At 42.4% G+C, this 24,201-nt stretch overlaps 1 protein-coding gene across 1 annotated transcript; it reads right to left on the bottom strand.

The window, feature by feature from the left end:
* Positions 1-6,944: 6,944 nt before the first annotated feature.
* Positions 6,945-13,971, bottom strand: spry4 (sprouty homolog 4 (Drosophila)). The gene is made up of 2 exons (XM_073479915.1): positions 13,768-13,971; positions 6,945-11,530 (listed from the first exon to the last, which is right to left on the bottom strand). The coding sequence occupies exon 2, from the start codon at positions 11,477-11,479 to the stop codon at positions 10,334-10,336; it is 1,146 nt and encodes a 381-aa protein (XP_073336016.1). The 5' UTR covers positions 11,480-11,530; positions 13,768-13,971; the 3' UTR covers positions 6,945-10,333.
* Between the last annotated feature and the right edge of the window lie 10,230 nt (positions 13,972-24,201).

Below are 24,201 nucleotides of genomic sequence, written 5' to 3'. Positions count from 1 at the left end.
CGTTAGTTGATCGGATTCGGTTGAAGCTTGTTTAGGTTTGGAGAAGCAGCCTCAAGTTCCTCTAAAGCACATTTACAACAAATTGCTGTAATAAAGTAATTTCTTTGGGTGCTTTGAGTATTCAAATCTGTTAATGTACTCTTAGTTAAGTATGCATTAAACCATGTAATCTACTTAGTTACTTTTAAACTTATAATCAAGTACTGACTACAATTTGAATGAATATCGAAATCTTGCATCTGTATTTTTGTAGCTATTGATAATGCATTAAACACCAACGGTTAAAAGGTAACTTTTCATTTGAGTCGCGTTTGGAAGAATACTTTCTACTTTTACTTAAGTGTTATTTTAATACCAGTAGTTTTACTTGTAATTCAGAAATATTTCAGTAATGTAACTCTTACTTGAGCCCTGCAGCTGTAAGATGGACCAATCACTGAACTGGAGGGAGTGGTTTAACCCCTGTATTGTCTTCTGTGTGCTTTTAAAGCATAAAATATACATTACAGCTTTTTAGTCAACTTTATTCCAACTCATTCCCACAAGTTTCACACGTTTTGGGGGGATTTTTGGGTCAATATGCCTCATTTTCATGAAATTATACCTAATGTTTGAGGAGTTTTAAAGTTTTGTTTTAACGGCTGCACATAATGACACCTGTTCCCCTCCTGGCTCATATTTGACCTGGGGGGTTAAATGTTTTGTGTCTTTTTTATAGGTACATGTTTTCTTCACCTGATTATTGTCTTTAAGTTAGGTGAACTTTTGTGTATTATTATCAACATTTATTTTCTTTCTTTTAGTCTTCAGCTGACTAGGTTTTTTTTTTTTTCAGCATTGGAGGGGGACACAAGAGAAGCAGGGGTCCTGGTGCAGGACATTTTGAGCAATCGAACACTGTACATGTACATCATGTAACAATTTGTGCATTTTCTGCATCAATTTCTAGTGGAAAAAAATCTTTATTTATGCAAAGGAAAACACAAAACTCAGGCTCCAGGTGACCATTCAATGTACAACGAAATATAATGCCATAAGGCCCTCAAACAAGTGGTTCATCAAAATATGTCAAATGCATTTACATTGTAATACATTTTGAGGGCTCATGAGGTCAAAGAGGACAGCGTACCAGCTGTATCCCATACCAAGTGGAGGTCAGGGTGAAGGTGATGTTACAGAAATTGCGAGAGGATGGCTTCACTTCAGAAAAGAGAAAACAAGATTAGAGAAGGAACAAAGATAGGAACACTTGGACACCGAGAGGAGGAGAGGGAGAGATATGAGAGCAAAGAATCAAAACAGTGTTTTGCAATACTCTCCTGTGTGCGTTCTCTCTTGTGCATGCGTGTCTGTTCTCTGTTTGTGTCAGTACTGAGTGTAAGAGACTCAAGCCAAAGAGATAAATGTATGAAATGTTATTGTGGTGGGGCTGGCCCTGCTCCAGAGGAAGTGCTTGGCTTTGACAATGCTCTCACCAGGAATGCACTGCAGGCCGCCGCCAAGTGGGCGTGTCGCTGCTCCGGGGTCGGAAGCCAAGTTTGGTCGGTTCAGTTTTGGCCCCTCCGACGCCTCGGGGGACCGTTCTGCTCCGCTGTTGTTCAGAGAGAGAGAGAGAGAGAACGAGAGGGAGAAGAGAGAGAAAGAGGGGAGAGAGGGAGAAGGTTTGTGTGTTCTTGTAAGCTTAGTTTGTATAGATTTGAATGAGTGTGTTTGTGTGTGTGTTTTCCCTTTGAGAGGAGGATCTGAAAGGAATGCAACTGTTCCTTTACACATGTCCACCCCCCTTAGGCAGCTACAGGGCCTGTTGAAAACAGACACGCATCCGTGACACACACACACACACACACACACACACACACACACACACACACACACACACACACACACACACACACACACACGCACGCACAGAGAGAGAGGTTGTGGAATGAAAGGAAGTATCAAACTACACCGGCAGAATACTTATCAAGACTGAGGAGCAAAGCTGCCCATTAAGATTCCAGACTTTCACTGCTTAACTTCTGCAATAAGAAAATAATAGGATCAGCATGGAATAGAATAATATGTAGAATACCACATTTTAAGGCTTTTAAATGTTTAAAATGTTTCTCCCCTCAGTTGTAAATCCGAGAACCGGGACTGCGGTCTCGAAGCCGAAGCCCACTGTCAAGAAGTGGAAAACTGACTTATGCATTCTCGAGTTGTCTGTCCGAACGTCGACTGCATGAACATTACGTGACGTAACTCGGTTTAATTCGACAAAAATAGGTACTTCTTAGGAAAAAAGTGGAAAAAAATATTCTCCTTTATGTTGAGGTCAGATGAAATTCAATTAAAAATGCCGTTTGATGGGTTTAATTCGTTTTTTTTTCTTTTCATGCGCTGCCCCTTTTGTTGACACTCCTGAAAGCTGAAATAAAAGCCTCCCCCTGGATACAGGGTTCGTATAATGGTGGTATAATGGGAGAAGGCTGTAACAGAAAGCAGTAAAGAGGCCGGTGTGGTGGAGGCCTTGGTGTGCTGCAGACTGGCAGTGCCTGGTGATAAGAGGCTGCGGCCTGGATGGCCTCTCTGAGGGGAAGTGATGCAAGACAGTAGCTCTTTGTTTAGTGGCATTACTTGGTCCCATGCCAGTGGCCCCACTGAATGAAATGGACCGGTTGGCTTGTTTGCTGGCTGGGTGACTGGCTTCATGGTGGACAGGCTGACTGCCTGGCTGACTTGCTGGTAGGCAGGCAACTGCAGCACTAAAAATCGTGGCTAATCTCTCTTTTCTCTTCTTCTTTCTGTCTTTCTTCCTCTCTCGCCTCCTCTGGCTCAAAGGAACAGTTAAGCCTCGAACTGGGAAATATTTCGGTCCATAAAAAAATGCGCCGGCACCACCGATTTTGGTTTTTGACATGCTGGAAATGAAAACTATTTGGCCGTTTGACAATAGCTGTCAAGTTAAGATGTTTTTAATCTAACATTTACAGTTTTAGCTCGAGCACGCTGAGGACGTCTTTACAGGACGGACGCACATTAAATCAACTTCTCAGAATCCCGAACAACCGCTCATCCTTCGCTCCCTGTTCTCCTCCGTCTATCCCAGCAGCTCCTGCTCTTCCCTTCCAGTTCTCGGGTGTTAAAATGTGTGTTTTTCCTGCAGCTGAAGCCGTCCTGTCACACTTAGGTTCATTTTACTTTTGAATTCCACAGAGGGAAGAGAGGAGGGGGAGGAGGAGATACTGTGTGTGTGTTTGTACATCTGTGCAAATGAGATTTTGCAATCTGCAGGGCTTAAATGTCAGGGGTTCCATTTCTAAACAGCGTGCACTTGCCATTTCTGCCTCATATACGAGCGTGCACTCAGGTCTTCACGTGCATGAGCATGACAAACCACTTCCCAACTCACTTATATACACAATCATATAGATAGTACACACACACTCCTCCTCCTCACTCGCCTTCGTTGTCATTCTCCAAAGTCAGCTGCAGGCCAGAAACCAAGTCTCAAAGTTTGTTACCACCGACCTGTTTTAATTCATGCAACTGACTGGAAACACCCGAACTGTGTATAATGTATATTTCAATCATGTTATGCACATTTTTTTGATTGACTGGCACTCTTTTAATCACATTATCTTGCTGCACTCTCTCCTTCTGCAGCAGTTTAATTGCACCTGACAGGAGAGTTAGCGTTAGCCTTACCTCAATGTGGCGAACTCCTAATATTCAAAAAATTTACTGCAAAAACTCAAAATCTTGCTATTTGTCTAACTTCTAGTCAAAAATATGAATGAGACGCACCAAGAAAGAAGCATTTCAGTGAGACAAATAAATGTTCACTGTCAGATTCGGTGATCATGGTGCTGAAACTTAGTTGAGTGACCAACTATATCTGTCAGTGGTCTGGAGGGAACAAAGACTGCAACAACAATGGCATCCGAAGCATCACAGGGAAACGTTGTGGTAAAACAAAGCCAAAAAATATGACATATTTATCTTAACTTTGGGGGGGCTTTGTGAGCCGTCCTTGTAGGTACAGAGCGACTGGTTTGCCCCTATGACGCACAACGTAGGATAAGATGTCAGTTTCATGTCATCTCTGGTGCTGATCAAAGTCACCAGTGCCCCATGTCTGTTGGTTTTGGGCTGATACGTTGTTGTCTGATCCCAACATTAGCAACAATTTTATCTGAAAAGGAAGATATCGCATGCTCTTTTCTTCCATGCTGACAAATCATCAAATTGTCACACTTTCTTTATTTAAAAAAAATCTGCAGGAGACAGGCAGAGCGGGGGGCGAAAGGAAAAGAAGTGAGGAACGTGTGTGTTTGTGTGTATGTGTGTGTGTCTGGGGGTTGTCGGTGGTGCGAGGGGGGCTCGGTTGAGCGCTACACCAGATGTGAAAATGACTTTTGCAATATGTCATCTAAACAGCAACCTGCGGGGGATTTACTCGAGCTAACTTGAAGCACACAAGTGCTGGAAAGTCAAAAAATTACAGTTAGCTTCTTGATACTCTCGAACAGATCCAGAGACCAGCTGAGAGGAAACATCATTCATTGCAGGAAACTGGCACGTGGTTTTCCCTCGCGGCCTCAGAGCATTAGTCTAACACATGTTACCTAAATGCAGATTCACGCTGAAAAGTGGCGGTTTGCCCTCTTTAAGTGGTATCTCAGGTCACATCGATGTACGGCGATATGGCGAGCTGTGCTGGTTGTGAAACGCAGCAGATAAGAAGGCAAACATGAGATGGGTCAGTTCAGATTATGTCGCTCGGAGGTTGCACCTGATGATCCCTTTTGTCCTGCGTTATCGCACAACCTCTGTTTTCAGTTGGACACACACACACACACACACACACACACACGCTAGGTCACATGTGTCCTAACTGGAACAAAGTCCCATCCAGCCTGAGGGCCGCTGACACACTTTTACAGAATAAAATGACCCCTCTGTTACACTCCTCTCTCCTCTTCTGTCTTTACAACCCAATCGGCAGAATTAATGTTGGAATTTATATGTTTTTTGCAATCCAAAGAGTTTCTTTATATTTCAATTTTACATTTCATGTTCTATCAACAATGTGCTTGAGTTCTGGTTAGGTTTAGGGCACAAAACCCACTTGGTTAGGGTTAGAAAGAGATCATGTTTTGGCTTATATTACCCAGTCTTACCCAGAAAATGTCCCAACATCTCGTTAAAATACCCAGTTTCATTGCCACAAAGACAGAAGGTAAATGTCGCGAAAATTACCTGATGGGTTATCAGTTTGTCTCTCGCTTGGCAGCTGTCTAACTGAGCCGTCTCGCCACTGCCGTCCACGCCTCCTCCTCCTCATGAGTGAGTCAGGTCTTATACATTAAAATGTACAAATTCAACGTATCTCTAGTTTGCAGAAACGTACAATGCCAACATTTTATCCTGGTGACTTTGGCTGTTTTTTCTCTTGGACATTCACGTAACATTCACGTCTTACTCGCATGTCTGAGAAATTATCAACGCAGCAGAAATACTTTACCATAACAGCAGCTGATGTGCTTCTGTGTGTGCTGGGTGTGACGACCTTATTCTTGACATTGTACAATAACGCTGCTAATGAAGCAGAGCACAAACATCTGACGCACTAGCCTCCTCTCTCACACACACTGCAGGAAACGTGCAGAATCTGTTTTTTTTTCAAAACGTTCAGATATTACTTTTCTGGCTGCTGTTTGTTGTATTGTCTCCTGTGGTAAACCAAACTCTCTTGGTAAGAGCTGCAGGCCAAACCACAGCACAAATAATTATTTGCATACACAGTTTCTGACCCGGGACTTTTCCCTCTGTGAATCCAGCCTGCCACAGCACTAGCCGATAATAAATGGTTTCTCCCTCACCTGCCTGTGCCGAAGCTTCCTGTGTTGATGATATGTATGTGGCCCGGTGGGGTGGAGATGACAATGTAGGTGTGGAGGAAGTCAAATGCAGGTGTTTGTGCGTGTGTGTGAGCTCTGTCCCAGGTGGGTGCTGACAGACCGGCAGGTAAACAGGCAGGTTGGTGTCTGATCTCACCTGTTGGAGCAGACACTGCAGCGCCTGCAGGGCTTCTGCAACGGAAACATGCTCTTTATGTGATGTTGGATTCTCTTCTCTTCTCTTCTCTTCTCTTCTCTTCTCTTCTCTTCTCTTCTCTTCTCTTCTCTTCTCCCAGGTGCACTCTGGTAAACACCCAGGAAACAAGCGTGTGGAGGGGGAAGGAGGGGAGAGGCGTGAGGGGAGGAAGAACGCCTCGGGGTAACAGCAGCACAGGTGGGCTGGGGGGCGGGGGGTGACGACAGTGTGTGTGTGTGTGTGTGTTTGTGTGCTTCATAAGGAGGTGCTTTGGAGAGAAAGGAATGTGACACATCCAGATTATAACAGACCACCCCTATAAACTAGAAGGAAGTCAGTTTAACCTAGGAGTTAAACACACACACACACACACACACACACACACACACACACACACACACACACACACTCAAACACACATCAGACATAATCTCTAATATGAACCGACTATCTGACTGGCTCATATCTCATGTTACATCGTCCGGAGGAAGCCAGTAAATTATTTCCTGTTGCTTATGTAATGTTTTCTTTCAGTTTGAGGTCAAGCTGCTTTATTTGGCCTCCGCTGCCCTACCAGTGTTTTATAGAGCGCAATCTATTCAGACACAGGAAGGGGGGGACCTCAGGAAGTCGAAGTGTTGATGTAAAACGACTAAAGCCCGTAAATGTTCTTTTTACAGAATGATTAATTGTTAAAGTGGTTACAGAGACGTTAAAAGCTGATTAAAAAGCATTTTCTGCCCTAAAATCTGCTGTATGTGTGCTCTGAAGCTCGTGCAGCGTGTGATCTGTGTGTCAGTGTGTGTCAGTGTGTGTGTGTTATTTGGTTATAGACTCACAAAAGTAACGACACAACAGCCAGATATATTTAACAATATATATTTCCATTGTCAATGTACATTCCATTTCGACATAAGCTTTCTTCACAAACAAAAAAAGTTGGCATCTAAATAAATACTATATAAAATAGAACTTCAAAATAAATATATCTATAAAGGGAACCTTTTATATGAGAGATTTTTTTCTTTTTGTTATATCTAAACAAAAACAAAAGCACAGATCTCGTTCTTAAATCCCCAACATTGACATTGCAAAGGCATAAAGGAATGGAGTAGCATCACCCAGCCGTGGGAGACTTTTCCTCTTGTTTGGGTTGAAAACAAAATTAAAATAAAAAATAAAAAAAAATCTGGGGTATGGGTGTGTAAAAGTCACAGCATTGTAGCAAAGGGACAAAAAATAAAATAAAACAAAAGAATAAAAAGGTTTCAATCGTTGACTTGTCGTTGTTGGTGATTTCTCCACACCTAGAACAGGCTAGCGAGCACATGTAAAAGTATAAAGCTAACGTGAAGTTGACGAACGCTACTCTTGCAGTGACAGAGCTGAAGAGCGAAAGAAAAAGAAAGGCAGCGACTGTTGAAAAAAGAGGTCCGCTGGTTTAAAAAAGATGGCACTGAAGGAACACAACTCGAGAGAGAGGAAAAAACAAAAGCCGGTGGTGGGGAAAACATCGAGAAAGGGAGAGAAAGAGAGACAGACTTGTCTTTCTCTCCCGACTCTGTGGTATGACAAGTTTATGCACAGCAGCTGTGTTTGTCAATCAAGGCCAGGGGTGTTTGCTGGACAATTTCTCAGGGTAGGGAAGGAGGGAAGAAGAGAGGAAGAGGGGGAAAAAAGCAGAGAGAAAAAGAGGGGAGAGAGCTGAGACACTGAGCAGTAACAGCAGGAAATGGGTTGATCCGGATAGGGGTAGATTGTGTTCCCTGTGTGGATTCAATGAGTCCACAGTCTTTAGGACTCGGAGAGGAACCGGGGAATTAGCTTAGCCTCTCGACTGCTAATGAGCCATGGATAGCATAAACAGCAGGAGTTTTTCTCTTTTTTATTGCCGGGCACACTTTTCTAAATCAAGTGCTAGTGATAGAAAGACCTGTCATTTTTGTTACCCCTTCCCGAACCTTCCTCTCGCCACCCTCCTCTCCCTCTCTATCTTTTTTCTCACGACCTCAAAAACATCTTTCCCTCAAAATATATATCTAATATATTCTCTATATATTTTGTACTGAATTGTAGTTATAATGTACCATGCAATCTTTCAAGGACATTTAAAAGTCTCTTCTAAAGAACACAAATGTTGTGAAACTATTTACAGCAAATAACATTTCACCTGCATAGCTCTATTACTAAATATATTGTCAAAACATTTGTGATTTTTGTCGCCCACCTACAGGTACCGGGGCCTTTTGCCCGGTCACACAATCATTCTTCAGTTTTGGCACCTTTCTCTCGGACTGAATTGCTAGGTTTTGAAGATATTGCCTCATACATTCAAGACTAAGGACAGTGTGTTTTCTTTCCTTTTTTTTTCTCCTGTGTGATATCAGCTTTGTGCAACACGACAAACACAGGTATGAGCGTTAGTTAGGCGCCCTAATGGAAGCCATGGGGCCCACATGAAAGAGAGGTGTGTGCTGTGGAGCAACAGCGACAGTATGCCTTCGCGCCAAACAGAAAAGGCCATCTGTATTAAAGGGCAGCGTGCCTTTAAGAAACCAACTGCCGTCAACTCTGTTTGGCAAGAGTGCATAACAACTGTGATCACTCACGACAGCGAAAAAACAAGCTACTGTACGCTAGCTTCCTTTGGCAAAGTCCTAAGAATGTCATGCAAGCCACAAAAATAGACTTTCAGAATAAAAGACAGACTATCTGACTAACGCAGCTATGCAGCATAATGATTAGAAGTTAATGAAGACACTGTGTGTAGAAGGTGGGGGAGGCTGCGGTGTAAATGTAGTGCACGCAAACGTAATGTGAGATAGCTGAGGTGGTTAATACTGTGCTTTAGTACATCCTTTAAGGGGTTTGCGTCTTCCTAAAAAGGTTGTGCAAGTGGCAGGTTTGATTTCGACAAAGGCTGACTAGATACAAACACAACAACAACTTTGCTATGCCTTCTCGACCCCCCCACCCCTCTTCGCTCTCTATCACTTGCATCCCCTCTCCTCTGGAAAAACAAAAAAAACCATTATTCTTCTGGCCAGTTTGTCTCTCACTTAGCTTACTTGTTTTAAATTATTCACTATTGCCTTTTTGCCCCTAAATGTTTCTTTGCCTTCTTGTGCAAAGAGGAAGTAGACCAGGCTTTTAGGCAGTTTAGAAATCAACATGCTGTAGGCCAAGTTCTAGAGAGGATTACTGTAACAGTCCCTGAGAAGGTTGGGTGTACGTTTTTTTTTTGTGTTGTTTTTTTTTTTTTTTTACACATTTCTCTACGACACATCGACTTCTAGCACGGTGGGTAACCATTAGACTAGAGCATGCAGATCATTACATGCATTACCTTTGAGGTGATTGGTGAACAGCATTCATAATCTTCTATCGTGTCCGGGCTTCACCCCCCCTCCCCCACAAAAAAACAATAGGAAACACACTGAAAAGTGATTATCTCTCTCTCTCACTTGCCTCTCATAACTGCTTATCCACGACACATTGAGAATTATGGGAAATTGCTATTATTTTGAAGTCTCAAAAGGTTTTGTTTTTACAATGTTAGCATTACCAAGCTAGCATCTTTAAGCTAAAAGAGGAGAAATGGCGACACTAAAAGATGGTGATCATCATAATAGTGGAGAGAGTGAGTGAGTAAGTGGTGATTTCACTCTCGCAGTGGCCTATCATAAAGCCACAGTATAGGTAATCACTTGTTTTCCTGTTTGTTCAGACAGAGGGACACTGGGCTGTGCTTTCGGGGGTGGGAGGGGCGGGGTAAAGATATCTTTCTCCATCAAATAACTTTCACGTCATCCGAGGATCAGCGACCAGCTTCTGGTTAGTTACCGTTACAAAATTAGCTGTGAAATACAGAGCAGCAGAGAGGTACAATGACTTTGTGCCTTCAGCCATCTTTGCAAAACAACACAAACACCAGTCCCACAATCTAGTCTCTTCTTCTTCTTGTGACACTCTTACAAAAGAAAAAAACAAAACAAACACATCTCAGAGGGGCTGTTAGCTTTTCCTACTAGCCATCACTCTCAGATCAGGCCCCTTTTTGATCATCCACCCTATCAAACATAGGTCAAAAAGCCATTTAAGTACCTTTGTTTTACATAAGTCATCTTCCAGCAGATTAATGGGGTAGTTTAAGGGGTTGGTGTTGGATTGTCCTATCCATAGAGAGCAAGCAAGTACTGTGTGGTCCTGTCCATTTTTTAGCAAGGCTACTGCCAGCCAGTTTGGTCCAGTATCATGACCCCTGCTGCTGCTTCTCTAGTGTCCCAACTTTTGCTTCTACGCCTCCGGTTTTTAAAGCAGGGGCGCTCACGCCGCCCTGCGAGTTCTTGCAGCGGCAGCCGGGCCTGCTAACATTGTCGTAACACTTCTGTCCCAGTTTGGCCAGGCCTGTAGCTGGCAGATAGCAGACCAGGCAAGGCAGGACAACAGAAAGGGCAGCCATGAAGGACCAACGCGCGCAGCAGTTGGCCTGGGAGCACGAGCAGGGCTTGTCGGCGCAGGAGCCCTCATCATCTTCATCCTCGGTGCAGTGGTAGAAGATCCCTTTGACCAGGCACATGCAGGTGGCTGTATCCACCAGGCTCTGAGCAGAGCACAGGCACTCCTGGTTGCAGACCCAGCAGGAGGGTAGGGTTCGGGGGAGCGTACACTCCGTGCATCGGCACTTCCCACAGTGCTCGCAGAGAAGGAGGTGCTTCTTCTCAGCCGGGGAGGAAGGGATCAACGCCAACCCCTGCTGTCCTCCAGTGGTGCACACGCCTCCTGCGGGCAACTTTGCAGACTTGAGGTCCAGCGATTTCGAGGAGGAGCAGGAGGAAGCAGAGGAAGAGGAGGTGAGGACTTTCGATTCAGAGGAAGTGAAGCAGCCTGGAGTTCGGGTAGTGATTGTGTTGATGGGGCCCTGGTGGGGGTGCAGGTTTGGGTGGTGGTCCACCGTTGGGGTGGGCGCAGCATGGTCCAACAGCCTCTGATCGGATGAGGTGCTGCTGCTGCTGCTGATCGAGCTGGGCCTCCCGCTGAAGGAAATCCAAGGGTGGGTGGTGGTGTCCTGGTGAAGATGGGGCTCGCACCTGCCCTGCTGGTGGTGCTGGTGTTGGTGATTGTGATGATGGTTGTGGTTTGCCCCCAGGAAGGCCTCCTGATTCTGACCAAGCCAGGTGATTCTTCGGTTCACAGACTTCTGGCTGGGGGGCTGTTGGGAGACGACTGCGGGACTGTCGATGTAGTCGTTCTCCACATGCGAGGACTTTATCTGGTCGATGGGGTAGATAGTGAGAGGGTGCTGCAGGCGGCCGTAGGGCACTCGACTGTCCAGCAGGGGCTGGGATATGAGGGAGGAGGACACTCCGGGGATGTGGTGGGGAACCCTGGACTCCATGTGTAGGCTGGTGCCTCGCACGTCTTCACTCTAAAGCAGCATTTAGCAATACTGCAAAGACAGATACAGAAGAGAGAGTTATGACTGGCTGCATCTGTTGTTTATTAAGTTCTTTCAGCTTAATCTTAAACCACATAGAAAGCAACGTTTAATATTTAAAAAGGGTCAAAATAAGATTGTGAAGAGGAGAAAGAATGAGAGCCAGGTTAGCTATAAAGAACAGAGTGTGAGTACACATTGTCTTCCTTAATTTATCTTTAACAGAACCACCTAACTTGATACGAGAAGATCCTTCACATGCATCGCACACGATAATGTGTGCTGTGAAATGTAATTTTTCACTCCTAGCCACAGCTTTATCTCACAATTACTCTGCTAAAAACTACTTTCCCCACACAATTTCTGTGATAAGTCATAGAATGACTGTGCGATCAAACCAACATGTAAAAACTGACATGTTTTACAAGCAGTTCAGACAATTATTAAATCTTTAAAACCAAAGCGTCTCAGCCCCTCAACAGGCTGGATCCCTGCGATAATCTGAATGTCCAGTTTTCCAAACGATCTTGATCTTTCGACTGAATACCAACAGGGTTTCAAACCTCCTCCATTCTAACTTTGACATTAGAACAATGGAAGTTGGGAGCACCAGAGAGCAGGGTTTGCATGCAAAAGACTCGAAGATGCAAAACAAGGCAGAGCAAAGAGAGCACAAGTTTGCCAGCAAGGACTTCAACAAAGCCAAAATGAACGCAGGAGGCAAAGAAAACGAGGCCTTTGTACGGAAGAGACGACTATTACACCAAGAAATGTAAAACTGCCCCTTCTCTCTCTTAGTCTGGGAAATGTGTGAATGACATGTGATTTTATGAATTGCAGGTTTTTTGTGAATGGACGCTGCTGGCTGCTTCTGAATCAATGCGCTCCAGTCATGATGAGCCTGAATGAAATCGGGTTTTCATCGATGAGCAGCAGAAGACCTAACCTACTTTTACAGGAAGCAAGAAAGATGATTGAAGACAAACTACGCCGACATTTCCACTGACCCATATCTGCCGCGTTTAGGTTGCTTATATTGCAACACCACCCCACCACCACCACCACCACCACACACACACACACACACACACAGACACACAAAACGAGGCTCATTCAGACGCATTTTCTCCCCATTATTCTTACAAGACAGGCTGAATTTTCCTCTTGTGTTTTGGTTTGTTAGGCTCTACTGATTTATCCTCTATTTCATCTCTCAATGTGTCAGCTGACAGCTCGTGTTTTTCCGCTTTTCCTCGCATTCGCCCGGTAGAGAAACCTGTTGCGACACCGCTTGGCACCGACACAAGCGCTTGTGATCGTCAAATCTAGACCATTATATGAGCTCCAAAGCCGGAACAGTGCGTGTGCGAGTACGTGCGTGCGAGTCTGTGTGTGTGTGTGTGCGCGCGTCCCTCCCTCTTCAATATGTGAATGGACTGAGTCATAAAAACCGGAGGCGGCCGCTCGGCATACTCAAATAGCATGTTTATATAGGTATTGTGACCACGTATTCAACACCTTCGCTCTCTGTGGCTGCGAAAGACAAAAGTGTGACACTGATAAAGAAAAATGGTACACTGTGTGCCACCAGACAGACGGCTGTGAGGTAGTTTTTAAGCAGCGGCTATTACCAAATGCGTAGTTTGATGCGTAAAGCTAGACGTTATCGCTCCTGGCAACCAAAACGAGCCGATTCAAAGGCAATTTTTGGGGGACATGTTCTAGGTAAGATGAGAAAGCGTACGGCAAAATAAAAAAACCAAACACCTGACACATCCGACATGGTGCGCCAACCAAGGCGATCGCTGCAGAGCGAGAAGGAGACACGCAACAGAGCCTGCCGAGATCCAGACACGGGGTAGAAATATGGATCTGCCCCGCTGCCTTTTATAGTGACAGTGTCTTTAAAATAACCACAAACGGCGACGCGATACGTGTTGAAATCTGCTGTCAAGGATCCGAACAAGTTGCGCTTTCAAAACACGACAGCTCCCCTCCCTCAACCACCGCGTTTTGCTTCTGAAATCGGTGGTTAAATATTGACTCAAAGCGCAAACACGGGCCCGAGGAAGCAGCTTGTTGCAAAATAAAGAGTTTGCAGGAGCGTTTTCGAGAGGAGCTGAAGGTGAAGCGTAGGCAGCGAAAGGGACTGAATGGTCGCTCACACAGTCACACACACTCTCTCTCACACACACATACACACAAATTTGAAGTTAACGACGAGAAAAACAGCAGAGGTGAGCACTTACTGTGGTTTCAGGATAAAATTCTCATCTCTTCGTTGCGCACGACGTTTGCGCGCAGCTTATAGTCCAGTCCGAGCGAGTGAGTGGCTCCACACACACGCAGGCACACACACACAAAATGTTGAGGTTAAGGTATAAGTCCAAGTGTTGGGAATTATATGAGCAATGTAGGCGAGTGCACTATTCTCCACTCGCTGGTGCGTAAAAGGCGACTGCGGTTGTGGACGCAGAGCTTTGGATATGATGTTGCAACCACCGAGGGGGAGGGAAGTGAGTTTTTATGAATGGGAGGGTAGAGGAGAGGAAAGGGGACGGCACTGCGCAGATGCCTCGGCTTTCCCCCCCCCCCTCTCTCTCTCTTTCCTCGCTCTCTTTTTTGTGAATGGGAGGGCAGAGCGACTCGGGAGGGCTGAAATGCGGAGGTTACATTTTTATGAATGGGGAGGACTCCGAATGGCATTGCGCAGGCGCGGTGCCGAGTATTTTTATGAATGGGAAGACATGGCGAATGAGGCGTGTGTGTGTGTGTGAGAGAGAGATAGATAGATATATATATATAGAGAGAGAGAGAGAGAGGAGAGAAGAAGAAGAAAGAGAAGAAGAAGAAGAAGGGGGTGAGGGGAAGAGGAGGTGGGGGCTTTTTTTTTTTTGGTCACAAGGGCAATGTCAGGGCTGATTTACATAAAGACTCGACTCATCGGCTGTGGTGCCACTCGCTTTATTTCAGCCTGTTAATTTATTTATCTATGCAGCTCTCGCTTCCTGCTACACGTTAAAGGAGACGTGCTCAGGCTGGTATTGTGTAATAGATGAGAGGGATACGTGAGTGGGCTAAATCTGCAACGGATCAGCTTCTTTCCCCCTCAATATTCTTCTTATCGTGGGAGAAAATGTCCAAAGACGCAGCCATGGCTTTTTATTTCAATCCCAGGAACATGACACATGAATAAATTAATATACCATAAGGGCTATTTGTTTATTTTTTTCCAATCAGTGCACCCTCGACAAGGATATCAAGCTCCTTCAGATCACACGCCTCAGCTCGATTAGGCTAAATAATGGCCGCTCCCCTTGTGTTCCTGTTCTATCTAAAGCCGTTTATTGCGAACAAGGACGTGCCCTTCCTTCCTCTGCAACAATGTGAGGTATGACTACAGCTTCTATGGTAGTGTAAAAAAAAAAAAAAACTGAGGAGAAGAGGAGGAGGAGGAGGAGGAGAGGTGGTGGTGGTGGTGGTGGTAGGGGGGGTTATAACGCCTACTCTGAAACGCAAACCAGCATGAGGGCAGGCAGGATTCACAAAAGGACAGGATGTTGTTGATTTGTACCGAAACCACACGGAGGAAATGAGTGTGAATTTCCTTTCTCTCTGACATCCCAGTGTGTGTGTGTGTGTGTGTGTGTGCTTCCCTGCAACCCCCCTGCCACCACCCTATACCTCCCTCCCCTCCCCTCAGCTTGGGGCTTTTAACCAGTCAAAGGTTAACAGTTGCCCCATTATCCGTTTGCACACAACACCATGGAAGCCACTAGACCTCCAAATTGGGATTATTGTTTTGGGAAAATTAAATGTATTTGTGTTGCCATGGATCAGGGATAGATTAGTGTCTTTATCCATGTCAGCAAAACAAAGGGAATGAATCAAATAGTATGTATAATTCTTAAAAATGAGTGTAAGGTGACCTAATAACACCCTCACAGTAAAAGTCTTGGTAAAACTTAATAATAACCATTAATAAATTGTTAATTTAGCTCATTAAACTTTAATAAATGGTTATTTAACTGCTAGTATAAAGGTTTATAAATGTATTAATGCCCAAATAATAAATCAATTGTATTTATATAGCCCACAATCATAATTGCATTGCCTCAGTAGTGAAAGACTCTGTCTCTGTCTCTGTCAGTCGAGTGAAGAAAAACTTGCCATATTGAAAAAGAAAAGGGGAAATGAAGATGGATGAAACCTCAGGAAGACTCACAGAGGAGGGATCCCTCTCCCAGGACGGACAGACATGCAATAGATGTGAGGAGACAGTAAGACAGAAGAATTGGACTTTTACAGATGAGCTACACAGTATTTATTAACCTTTTAAAAAAGTATTATAAACATCAGTTGCAACTGTACAATAAATGATTGCTTAGTAAATGGTTTATGAAGCATTTCATGGTTTGTAATAGTGAACAAACTATTAACTAACTATAAATGTATCATTTATTAATGATGGATAAGTCAATTTTGTCTGAAAAGGTTTTACAATACAACACGTTCCTTAGTTTGACTTACATACTGGTTGTTTATTTAAATGTAATTAACCATAAATATTATTAATTCATTATTAATGATGATTATTATAAAGTTTTACCATATATTTAATGTAAATGCAGGTAGCTTTTTGTTTCCTTATTTTAGCACAAAAGTAACAGTCTAGTGTTAGGTTATTAATAATATAATTGTATATTACAGATAATAAATAACGTTTTAAGTCATTGAGACTAAGGCTAGAGGGTGTTGTATGCTCCTTGTAGAGCCCTTTGAGGCATATTCATGATTTTTGAGCTTGATAAAATTGACTTGGGTAACAATTTATAGTAACATATCATTAATAAATGGTAAATTATAGATGATTGAACTTTACTTAATTGATATTTCACTGTTAACAAACAATGAAATGATTTATAAATGATTTATTAAGCAACTGTTTTTTAAGCAATTGTAAAGTTTCCACGGATGTTTCTAAATAAATACAGCGTATACTAACAGTGATGGAATATAACTATGTACAACTACTCAAGCACTTTGCTTACAATTTTGAGGTACTTGTACTTTGGTTACTACTTACTTTGAAGATTACATGCTGCATCAGAGCCAAAGTAGCACATTTTTTAAAATTAATTTATTTCATCAGCAATCAGATAAAAAACTAAAAAATGTTGAATATCTGATCTGATAATCAGTCGACTCATAGTATACAGTATATGCATACGTGTATCATTTCCTTTACTTGTACTTTTGATATGTAACTACATTTAATATCAGATGATTTAATACTTTTACTTGATTACTACTCGTATGGGACACTTTCGTTTTCACCAAATTTTCCAAGTATGACTTTTGGGTACAGTTAATGTAAAAAAACAAAACACAAACAACAACAAAAAAAAACATTGGATGACGTTTATAAAGCTGCAACTGATGATTATAAACTTTTACATTGGCTAACAAATGGTTTAAAAATAATTTCAATGTGTGTGAAACTGTGAAATAACTATTAACCAATTTACTATTTTTTTAATGTTGGTTATTATAAAGTGCTACACAGAGTTTATTTAAACAACCATTTTACACAGTACATGTATGAAAATTGCATGTGGACTCTAGCAGGCTTTTATCTTTTGTATCACTAATATCTGTAAAAACAAAATGCTGAACTGCAGACTTGTTAAAAAAGCCTTTATCTTTTACGACTTTTTAGCGTTAACTTCTGTCTAAAGGGATCTATCCAGTAAAAAAACCTTGTTTTTTAAGATGTACTATAAAAGAGTGGAAGCTTTCATAATAGACCAACAAATATGTAAATCTTACATGGCAACCCCTCTTTCCTCTCCCTCACATCTTCCCCTCTCTCTCTCTCACACACACACAGAGAGAGAGAGAGATGCACAAAGACACATACTGTAGATACTTGCAGATTTCTGTCCGCAGCTGCGTGGCTTGCAGGCATGGCCTACATAAAGTGCTTGTTGAATTGTAGATTTCTTGTCGGTGTGATCATCCAGGCATACATGCACGGAAGGGAAGGCCTAGATTTCTCTCCAGAGTCTTCCCTCCCAGCCTTCCTTCCTGCCACATCTGCTGGCTACTGCTGTGAGCTCGGGATTCTAATGGACAGCCCCATCTGCTTCCAGAGAAGTTTCACATATTTAATGCTAAAAGCTTTTTTTTTTCCCCCTCTCCAATTCCATTGTGCAAAACCCAACAAAACCTTCATTGTCTATATTTTTAAGACTTGTTTCTTTATGTCCAGTTGAACCTTTTATCCCCCAGCTCAGAAAAATGTCATGTCCAAACTGATCCAGACATTTGTTTGAAATCAAATTAAAATATCAATAGCCTTTTGTTCATCACTTAGTTCTATCACTTGATGTACTTCACTAATCTATTGGTGCTTGGCCTGTTTTGTATTTCCCGACTGTGTCGAAGACAATAACTTGAGAAAAGCTGGTAATTGTGTGTATTTGTGTGTCTGTGTGTAAGAAGAGTTTAAGGTGACAGTGCTCAAATGCAAATCACAGATACATCAAAAGCTTCCTGTTGCAGGTAAGCCATCATTTACTCCCTTCACCACCCCCCTTGACACTTCACAATACACACCTCTCACCAATTAACAGTTGTGTAGGGCTGTGGCTGCAGTGCGACTGCCTGAAGATTTTGAATGCCTTCAAAGTATTGGTTCAAACGGTGAGATGGTTGAATAGTTAGGCTAACAAAAAGAAACTGAAATAGCCAGATAACATAGCTAGCTTAAAGTAATGGAAAGAGTTGAAACAATTTGGCTAAAAGACAGGGGATAAATAGCGTTGTTAGCGTGTAGCTCCAGCTTCTGCCACTCCTTGTAGAAACAGAACAAATGCAACTCAACCAAAGCAACCAAACACCGACAAGTGGGTCAGTTCAGCATGTTACGAACATGATGGCTGAAAATGAGCGGATACTCGAACTAATGTGAAAAGGGCTGTCGGAGTTGGAAACCACTGCAGTAGAGTAAATCACCAATTCTTATGTTTGTGTAGTGTTACCGTAAGGGTGGACTTTTCTTTTAAAAACAAGGGTAGGCTCGGGGCCAACAGTAACAGAATCAACAAACGTAATGACGTGTGAAAACCTACAGGACCACTCAAACTGAGCAAGCTGAGAGCTGCATTGTAGAAAACTCTATAGTTTGCCTACAGTAAGAGGCGGATCTCGACCACGGGGCCAGGTAGCTCTAACTCCTCAAATATTGACTTCCTTCCCCACTGCCCGCCTGGTCAGGAGGTGTGTTTGTGTGCTTTGGAGTCAGGAGAGGTGTGTGGTAAGAGAGGTAGGAAGGGGGCGGTGGGGGCTCATGTACGTGTGGTTGTGTGAGTCTGTGTGTCCACATCCATCAAAATAAAGAGTTTGATGACTTTGGCCTGCCCTCATTGCACCATAATAGGATACATTAGAACCTAATTCACTTAGAGCCATTAGAGAGCTCAAAAATTCCTGTAAAGGAATAATAACACAAAGGCCAAATGAGCTACACTGGCTCTGCTGCTCCAGGAATTTTACAACAGGTTGTTTTGTAACAAGATCCCGACTATTAAATTACTTTTAAAGAGGTCTATATATTCGTAGACATTGGAAAATCTGTTTCCTTTGTAGAATTCTTGTAACTCAACACCTACACGTCATTATCCGTTATTAAACTACCACGACTTACTTTAAATTGGCTTTAAATTCAAGTTAAAGTGAATAAAATGTTTCTTTTAGGCTTTTCCCCCCCCAAACCAAGCAGTTCTTTTGTCAGTGTAGTCAACTAACTTTATGCCATATTAGTTTAAAGGCTTTGCATGAGCATTTGACATTTAGGGAAAGGAAAATTCCTGACCAATAATTTGACATGGTTACGCAGGAGGAAATGGGTTTTGTGGCTCCAGATAGTCACACCCATTGTTAGAAAAGCCCTGGTTCCTTCAGCAGCGGCCTATCCAGATTAGCAGTGAGCCCATAGGATGTTGTTGTTCTTTTTTTCTGGGCAGTCATCCCAGGACATGTGGCCTCACCTGGTCTGGGTTGGTCATACTTAAGACAACTTCAAGTATGCCATTCTGCAGAAGCTTTTCTCCCTGCTATTACAGGCAATAACTTCACATTGCATTGAGCAAGGCCATATTATTTTGGACAATTGGGAAGAAAACTGTTCTTAATTTAACTATAAAACAACAATTTCTATAACCTATGATCTGTGAAAAATCCATCAGCTTCATTTCACCGGTGACTCTTAGCGACGACTCAAGGATCCGCAGTTTGGAAACCCCTGACCTCGGGGTCAGGTAGACTATATTTTCTCTGGATGACCCAGACACGGTGTCCATGTTGACAAGCATCTGCCCGGCTCAAATGCTTTCGAGCGAGACCCTGAATCCATGTCAGCTGCAGGGGCACTGGTGTGTCGCTGACCCTGACCTCTGAACTTCCTGGGCCGGTGGAAAAGCGATGAAAGAATTTCCCTGTGGGGATCAATAAAACCCTCTCATTAAAACACTGTGATACATTTTTAGCATGGGTGGTCCTTGAGGGAGTCATATCCTAGAAATCAAGCAGGCCTTAACTCTCGACCATTTCTTTCTATACCATTGTTTACATGCTCTGATGATGATTGAGAATGTGTTCATGTTTTCTTTGTTTAGGTGATTTATGTTGCAGGTCAGTCGTGGCTTTGTTGATTCTCTTGTGTGAATAACGCCGGCCCTCCTCTGTGCCATGTTAACATGGTTTTGAGTAAATAAATCTAGATCAGAATTAGTAACCTATTCAGATCGCCCTGCGCAATAAAGGCAATTTTCCGTCTTGAAGCTAGATGATCTTTGATGTCCTCTCAAACCTGAGAATCCTCCCACGCTACATTATACCAGCTAGATTTGTTTGTGCATTAATTTGTGTAGCAGCATTTTAACTGTCCTTACTCATATACATCTTTAAAGCACAAACTCAAAAATATAAAACTGCCAGAAACCCAAAATGCAAGAAAAATGACAGAGGTGCCTTTAAAACTTAACAACTCTTAAGTGATAATCACTTAAAATGTCACTGTGTAATAGTACAGGGTAGAAAGAACAGCTTTAAATAATAAATAAGAAAGAAATAAGACTATGCACAGTCTATTTACATGTACTGATTTTATCACAGCTTGTAAGTCACAGAATATATTAATAATTCAAATATTTTGTGTTGACCAGACATAAATGAGGTACAAAGTGAAAGCCCCTCATTAGCCCTTTTCGACAGATTTTCTTTTTAACTCGTCTCTACATGATATATAAATATAGTTGTGTCAGGAGACCTTTTCCAGCCTTGTTTGTGGGCTCACCGGACCATAAACACAGCATTAAAACAACATATAATAGAGAATTAAACCTAAAGAAACGTAAGTTGCACCATGTCTCTAAAAATCAAAGTGCAACTCCAGTCTTGAAACTGTATTTGAACTTGAGTGTTTTGCTCATTGTGGGATTGAAAAGACGCCGTCAACATCCATTCCACAATTTCCTGCCGCACAAGTTTCAGACTGACACTCCTCTCTCCATGACCGCTACGCGAGGCAAGAACATTGGGGAAAAACACTTTGCATCTTTGGAACATGAACATCATTAAAAGACTGATGGAAAACTCTCTTTCTTTCATTGAAAAAGATGCAACAGATTCTCTTGTGACCTGATCTCCTTCTCCATCCATAAACATTCACGAACATACAGTTCATACAGAAATCTCACACATGTGAACTCGCACCCCTAACTTGGCCTGCCATCCCTGTTTCCATATTCCACCGGCTGGCTGATATTATGTCTAATTCCAGGCATGTAATTAGTGTGTAGCCTGGTCTGGTTCTGTCTGGGTCAGTGTTGAGACTGTGAGTGTGTGTGTGTGAGAGAGAGAGAGTGGTGTGTGTGTGTCTACGTACATGTGTATTTGGTGAGTCTGATGTTAGCCAGCACCACAGGATGGGATGCGGACTGAACCGCTTGCCGAACCACACATGGAGGGCAAATAAAAAACACACACACACACATACAGAGTAGGTCTATCCTTGGTATGCTTGTGCCAAGGATACCAAGTAGTCATATGCACAAATACATAAATAGCAAAGAACAACCAATACAGGCAAATGCTTTTTACCAGGCAAAACGCAAAAACATACACATCACTCATATTAAAACTCACGAATGTGCCAAACTAAGCAGCCAGACAGACAGCGACAGAGTTATGACTTTCAAATTTAGTTGAAATGCTAATGATCCATGTCCCAGTGAGTAGTAATCGGGTACATCAAAGACAAAATAGGATAGAAATGAAAACACAGCATGTGTGGGCTAAATATTGCATGTGTGCAACTAATTCTGACACTGACATATGAAATGTTCCTCTTTAAATATCTATGTGACTTACAAAGCAGGAGAAAAGATCACCAGTGTTCCAGGAAAAGCTCCATATTCTAACCATTTGGTTTTGTGAAGGTTTAACCGGCTGTTAGCGACTTATGAAAGCTGTCATTAATCCAAAGTCTTCGCTCCTTTTACATTTAAAGGTGCACTATTTAGTTTTGGGAAAGAAGAGATAGATCTTTGTTGACTGATTTTGTTTTCATGACTGAATAAACTGAATAAACAAACTGGCCGTAAAGGACAACACAGTTTCATACTGTTTTACTTCTGGGGACCTTATTTTGCTCCGTTTCAATGCTTCATTTCATTTATACATGAGTGCTTGGGGGCATAGGTGTTGTTTACACTGGGGACAACACCTCGTTTTAACGGCTAATTTTGTTCCCATCGCTTTCTGAAAGCATAATGAGTTACGTGCTGTGTTATAAATGTCCTAGAAAATGCTCACACCGAGAAATGTTAACTAACAAATGAGATGAGAGGCCATTTTTTTATTACAGGGTGCAATATTTTTTCAATGATTGGTTTTGAAGAAGCCAGAAGTGATGCAAAAATATTCAGATTCGCTTACTTTATTTTTATAATCCAATGAATTACGTTACTAGTGACACATTTCCTATGAAATATACTGTATGTTCAGCAACTGACTTCATTTCAAAGAGATCTTACCCAAAGATGATTATACATGGGACAACTATTCTGTCACTCTCCTTGTTTTTCCAGTTCGTCTTGAAGCTATTCATTATCTGAGACATGAAGGGAAAATAAAAGTAAGAAAAACGATCCAAGTAAAAGTAGCAATACCAAGTGTTGTATGTAAAAAATATTGAAATTGTATTTAAGTTTTACCAGTAAAATGTTCGTAATAATTTGCTTATGCTTTCGTATTTAATTAACATTTTGCTGTAGCCAAGGTAGAACGTATTTAAGCTATTTACAACTGGTTTTGATATATATACACTACATTTATAATCTTAATTGGTAAAATAATTCCTATTGCTGTCAGAACAAATGTAGAGGAGTAGAGTACAATATGTTCTTTGAATGTAGAGGATTCATGGCATTGAATGGAAATACTAAAGGAGAGTACTCGGTTAAGTTTCACCATTGGATGTGTGTGTGGTGCATGCGTACGTGTGCATGTGTGTTCATCCCTGGGGTGCCTGGATGATATGTGCTCTCAGCGACACTTGGAATGCCCAGAATGTGAGAGGTGGAGAGGAGAAGCGAGGTCCTTTGTGGCCACGCCCCTGACGGCAGGTCACGCTTCAGTGATTGGTTGGTCCCTGGAGGTCGGAGTGCAGTCGGGGTCCTGTCACTCCTCTGAAGAAAGGTCGAAGGTCAACTTCCACCGGAGCTCCACTTTCCTCCCCTCGCCCGGCGGGGTTCTTCCAGCTTAGACGAGAGCCACGAAGTCGAAACGAGACCTTTTCTTTTTCAGGAATTTTTCAAGCTTTACTGCGGAAATTCACAGATTTGTCTCAACTTTTCCTTTTTCGACTACATGCGTGCAGTCTGTGCACACATGTACAGAATCTAAGAGTCATCAGGTATAAATATCTCATTGTGGTTTGATTTCAAATAATCGAAACCAGAATCTTAATGTTTTATCAGAAGAGTTATTTAAACTCACATTGTTCCAACCGGAAAGGTTTCGGTTTTCGGTTAATATGCATCAGTACATCTGCTGAGGTGTTTCGCTGATGTGTCACTTTCCATGCGAATGGGTAAGAAGGTGTAGCTGAAGCTAATATTCTGCTGGGGAAAGGTCGTGTATCATTATGAGACCACGGTTATTAGTAATGAAGGGGAAAGTCAATGCTTGAGACAACTAACAGAGATCCAAATCATGCAACCGATTGCTTTAATCTGTTTTAGTCAACAAAACTTGTGGTAACCGCGCTAACCCTTCCGCCATTGTGCTGCCTGTACATACAGTACATGAACATAATACAGAAATATACTGTGAGACAGCAAAAGCGCAAATAAATTATATTAGGAAGAGAGCACCAAAACTGTTTTAATGTAGAATTTGGAAGCCGGCCTGTCTCCGAGCCAGATAACATATTGTCGAAATGCACACCACAAACATGTTCCCTATTTTTAGACTCTCTGCGAATCAAATGTTTTCAGCCTATTTTTTCACCTTTTTCAGTCTTTGGTCTCAATAGAATTTTAAAAAGTGAGAAATAACGAGTTTGTCATGTGGAACAGGCACAAATAGAGACTGAAACAGGGTTGCAGGTGAGTTAT

The sequence above is a fragment of the Pagrus major genome, chromosome 13, assembly GCF_040436345.1.
Source record: "Pagrus major chromosome 13, Pma_NU_1.0".
Classification (NCBI taxonomy): domain Eukaryota; kingdom Metazoa; phylum Chordata; class Actinopteri; order Spariformes; family Sparidae; genus Pagrus; species Pagrus major.
The sequence above is the reverse complement of the archived record's forward strand: the minus strand, read 5'-3'. Positions and strand labels throughout refer to the sequence as shown.

Excerpts from the sequence above, each read along its gene's own strand:
- spry4 (XM_073479915.1), bottom strand. The coding sequence starts at position 11,479 with ATGGAGTCCAGGGTTCCCCACCACATCCCCGGAGTGTCCTCCTCCCTC.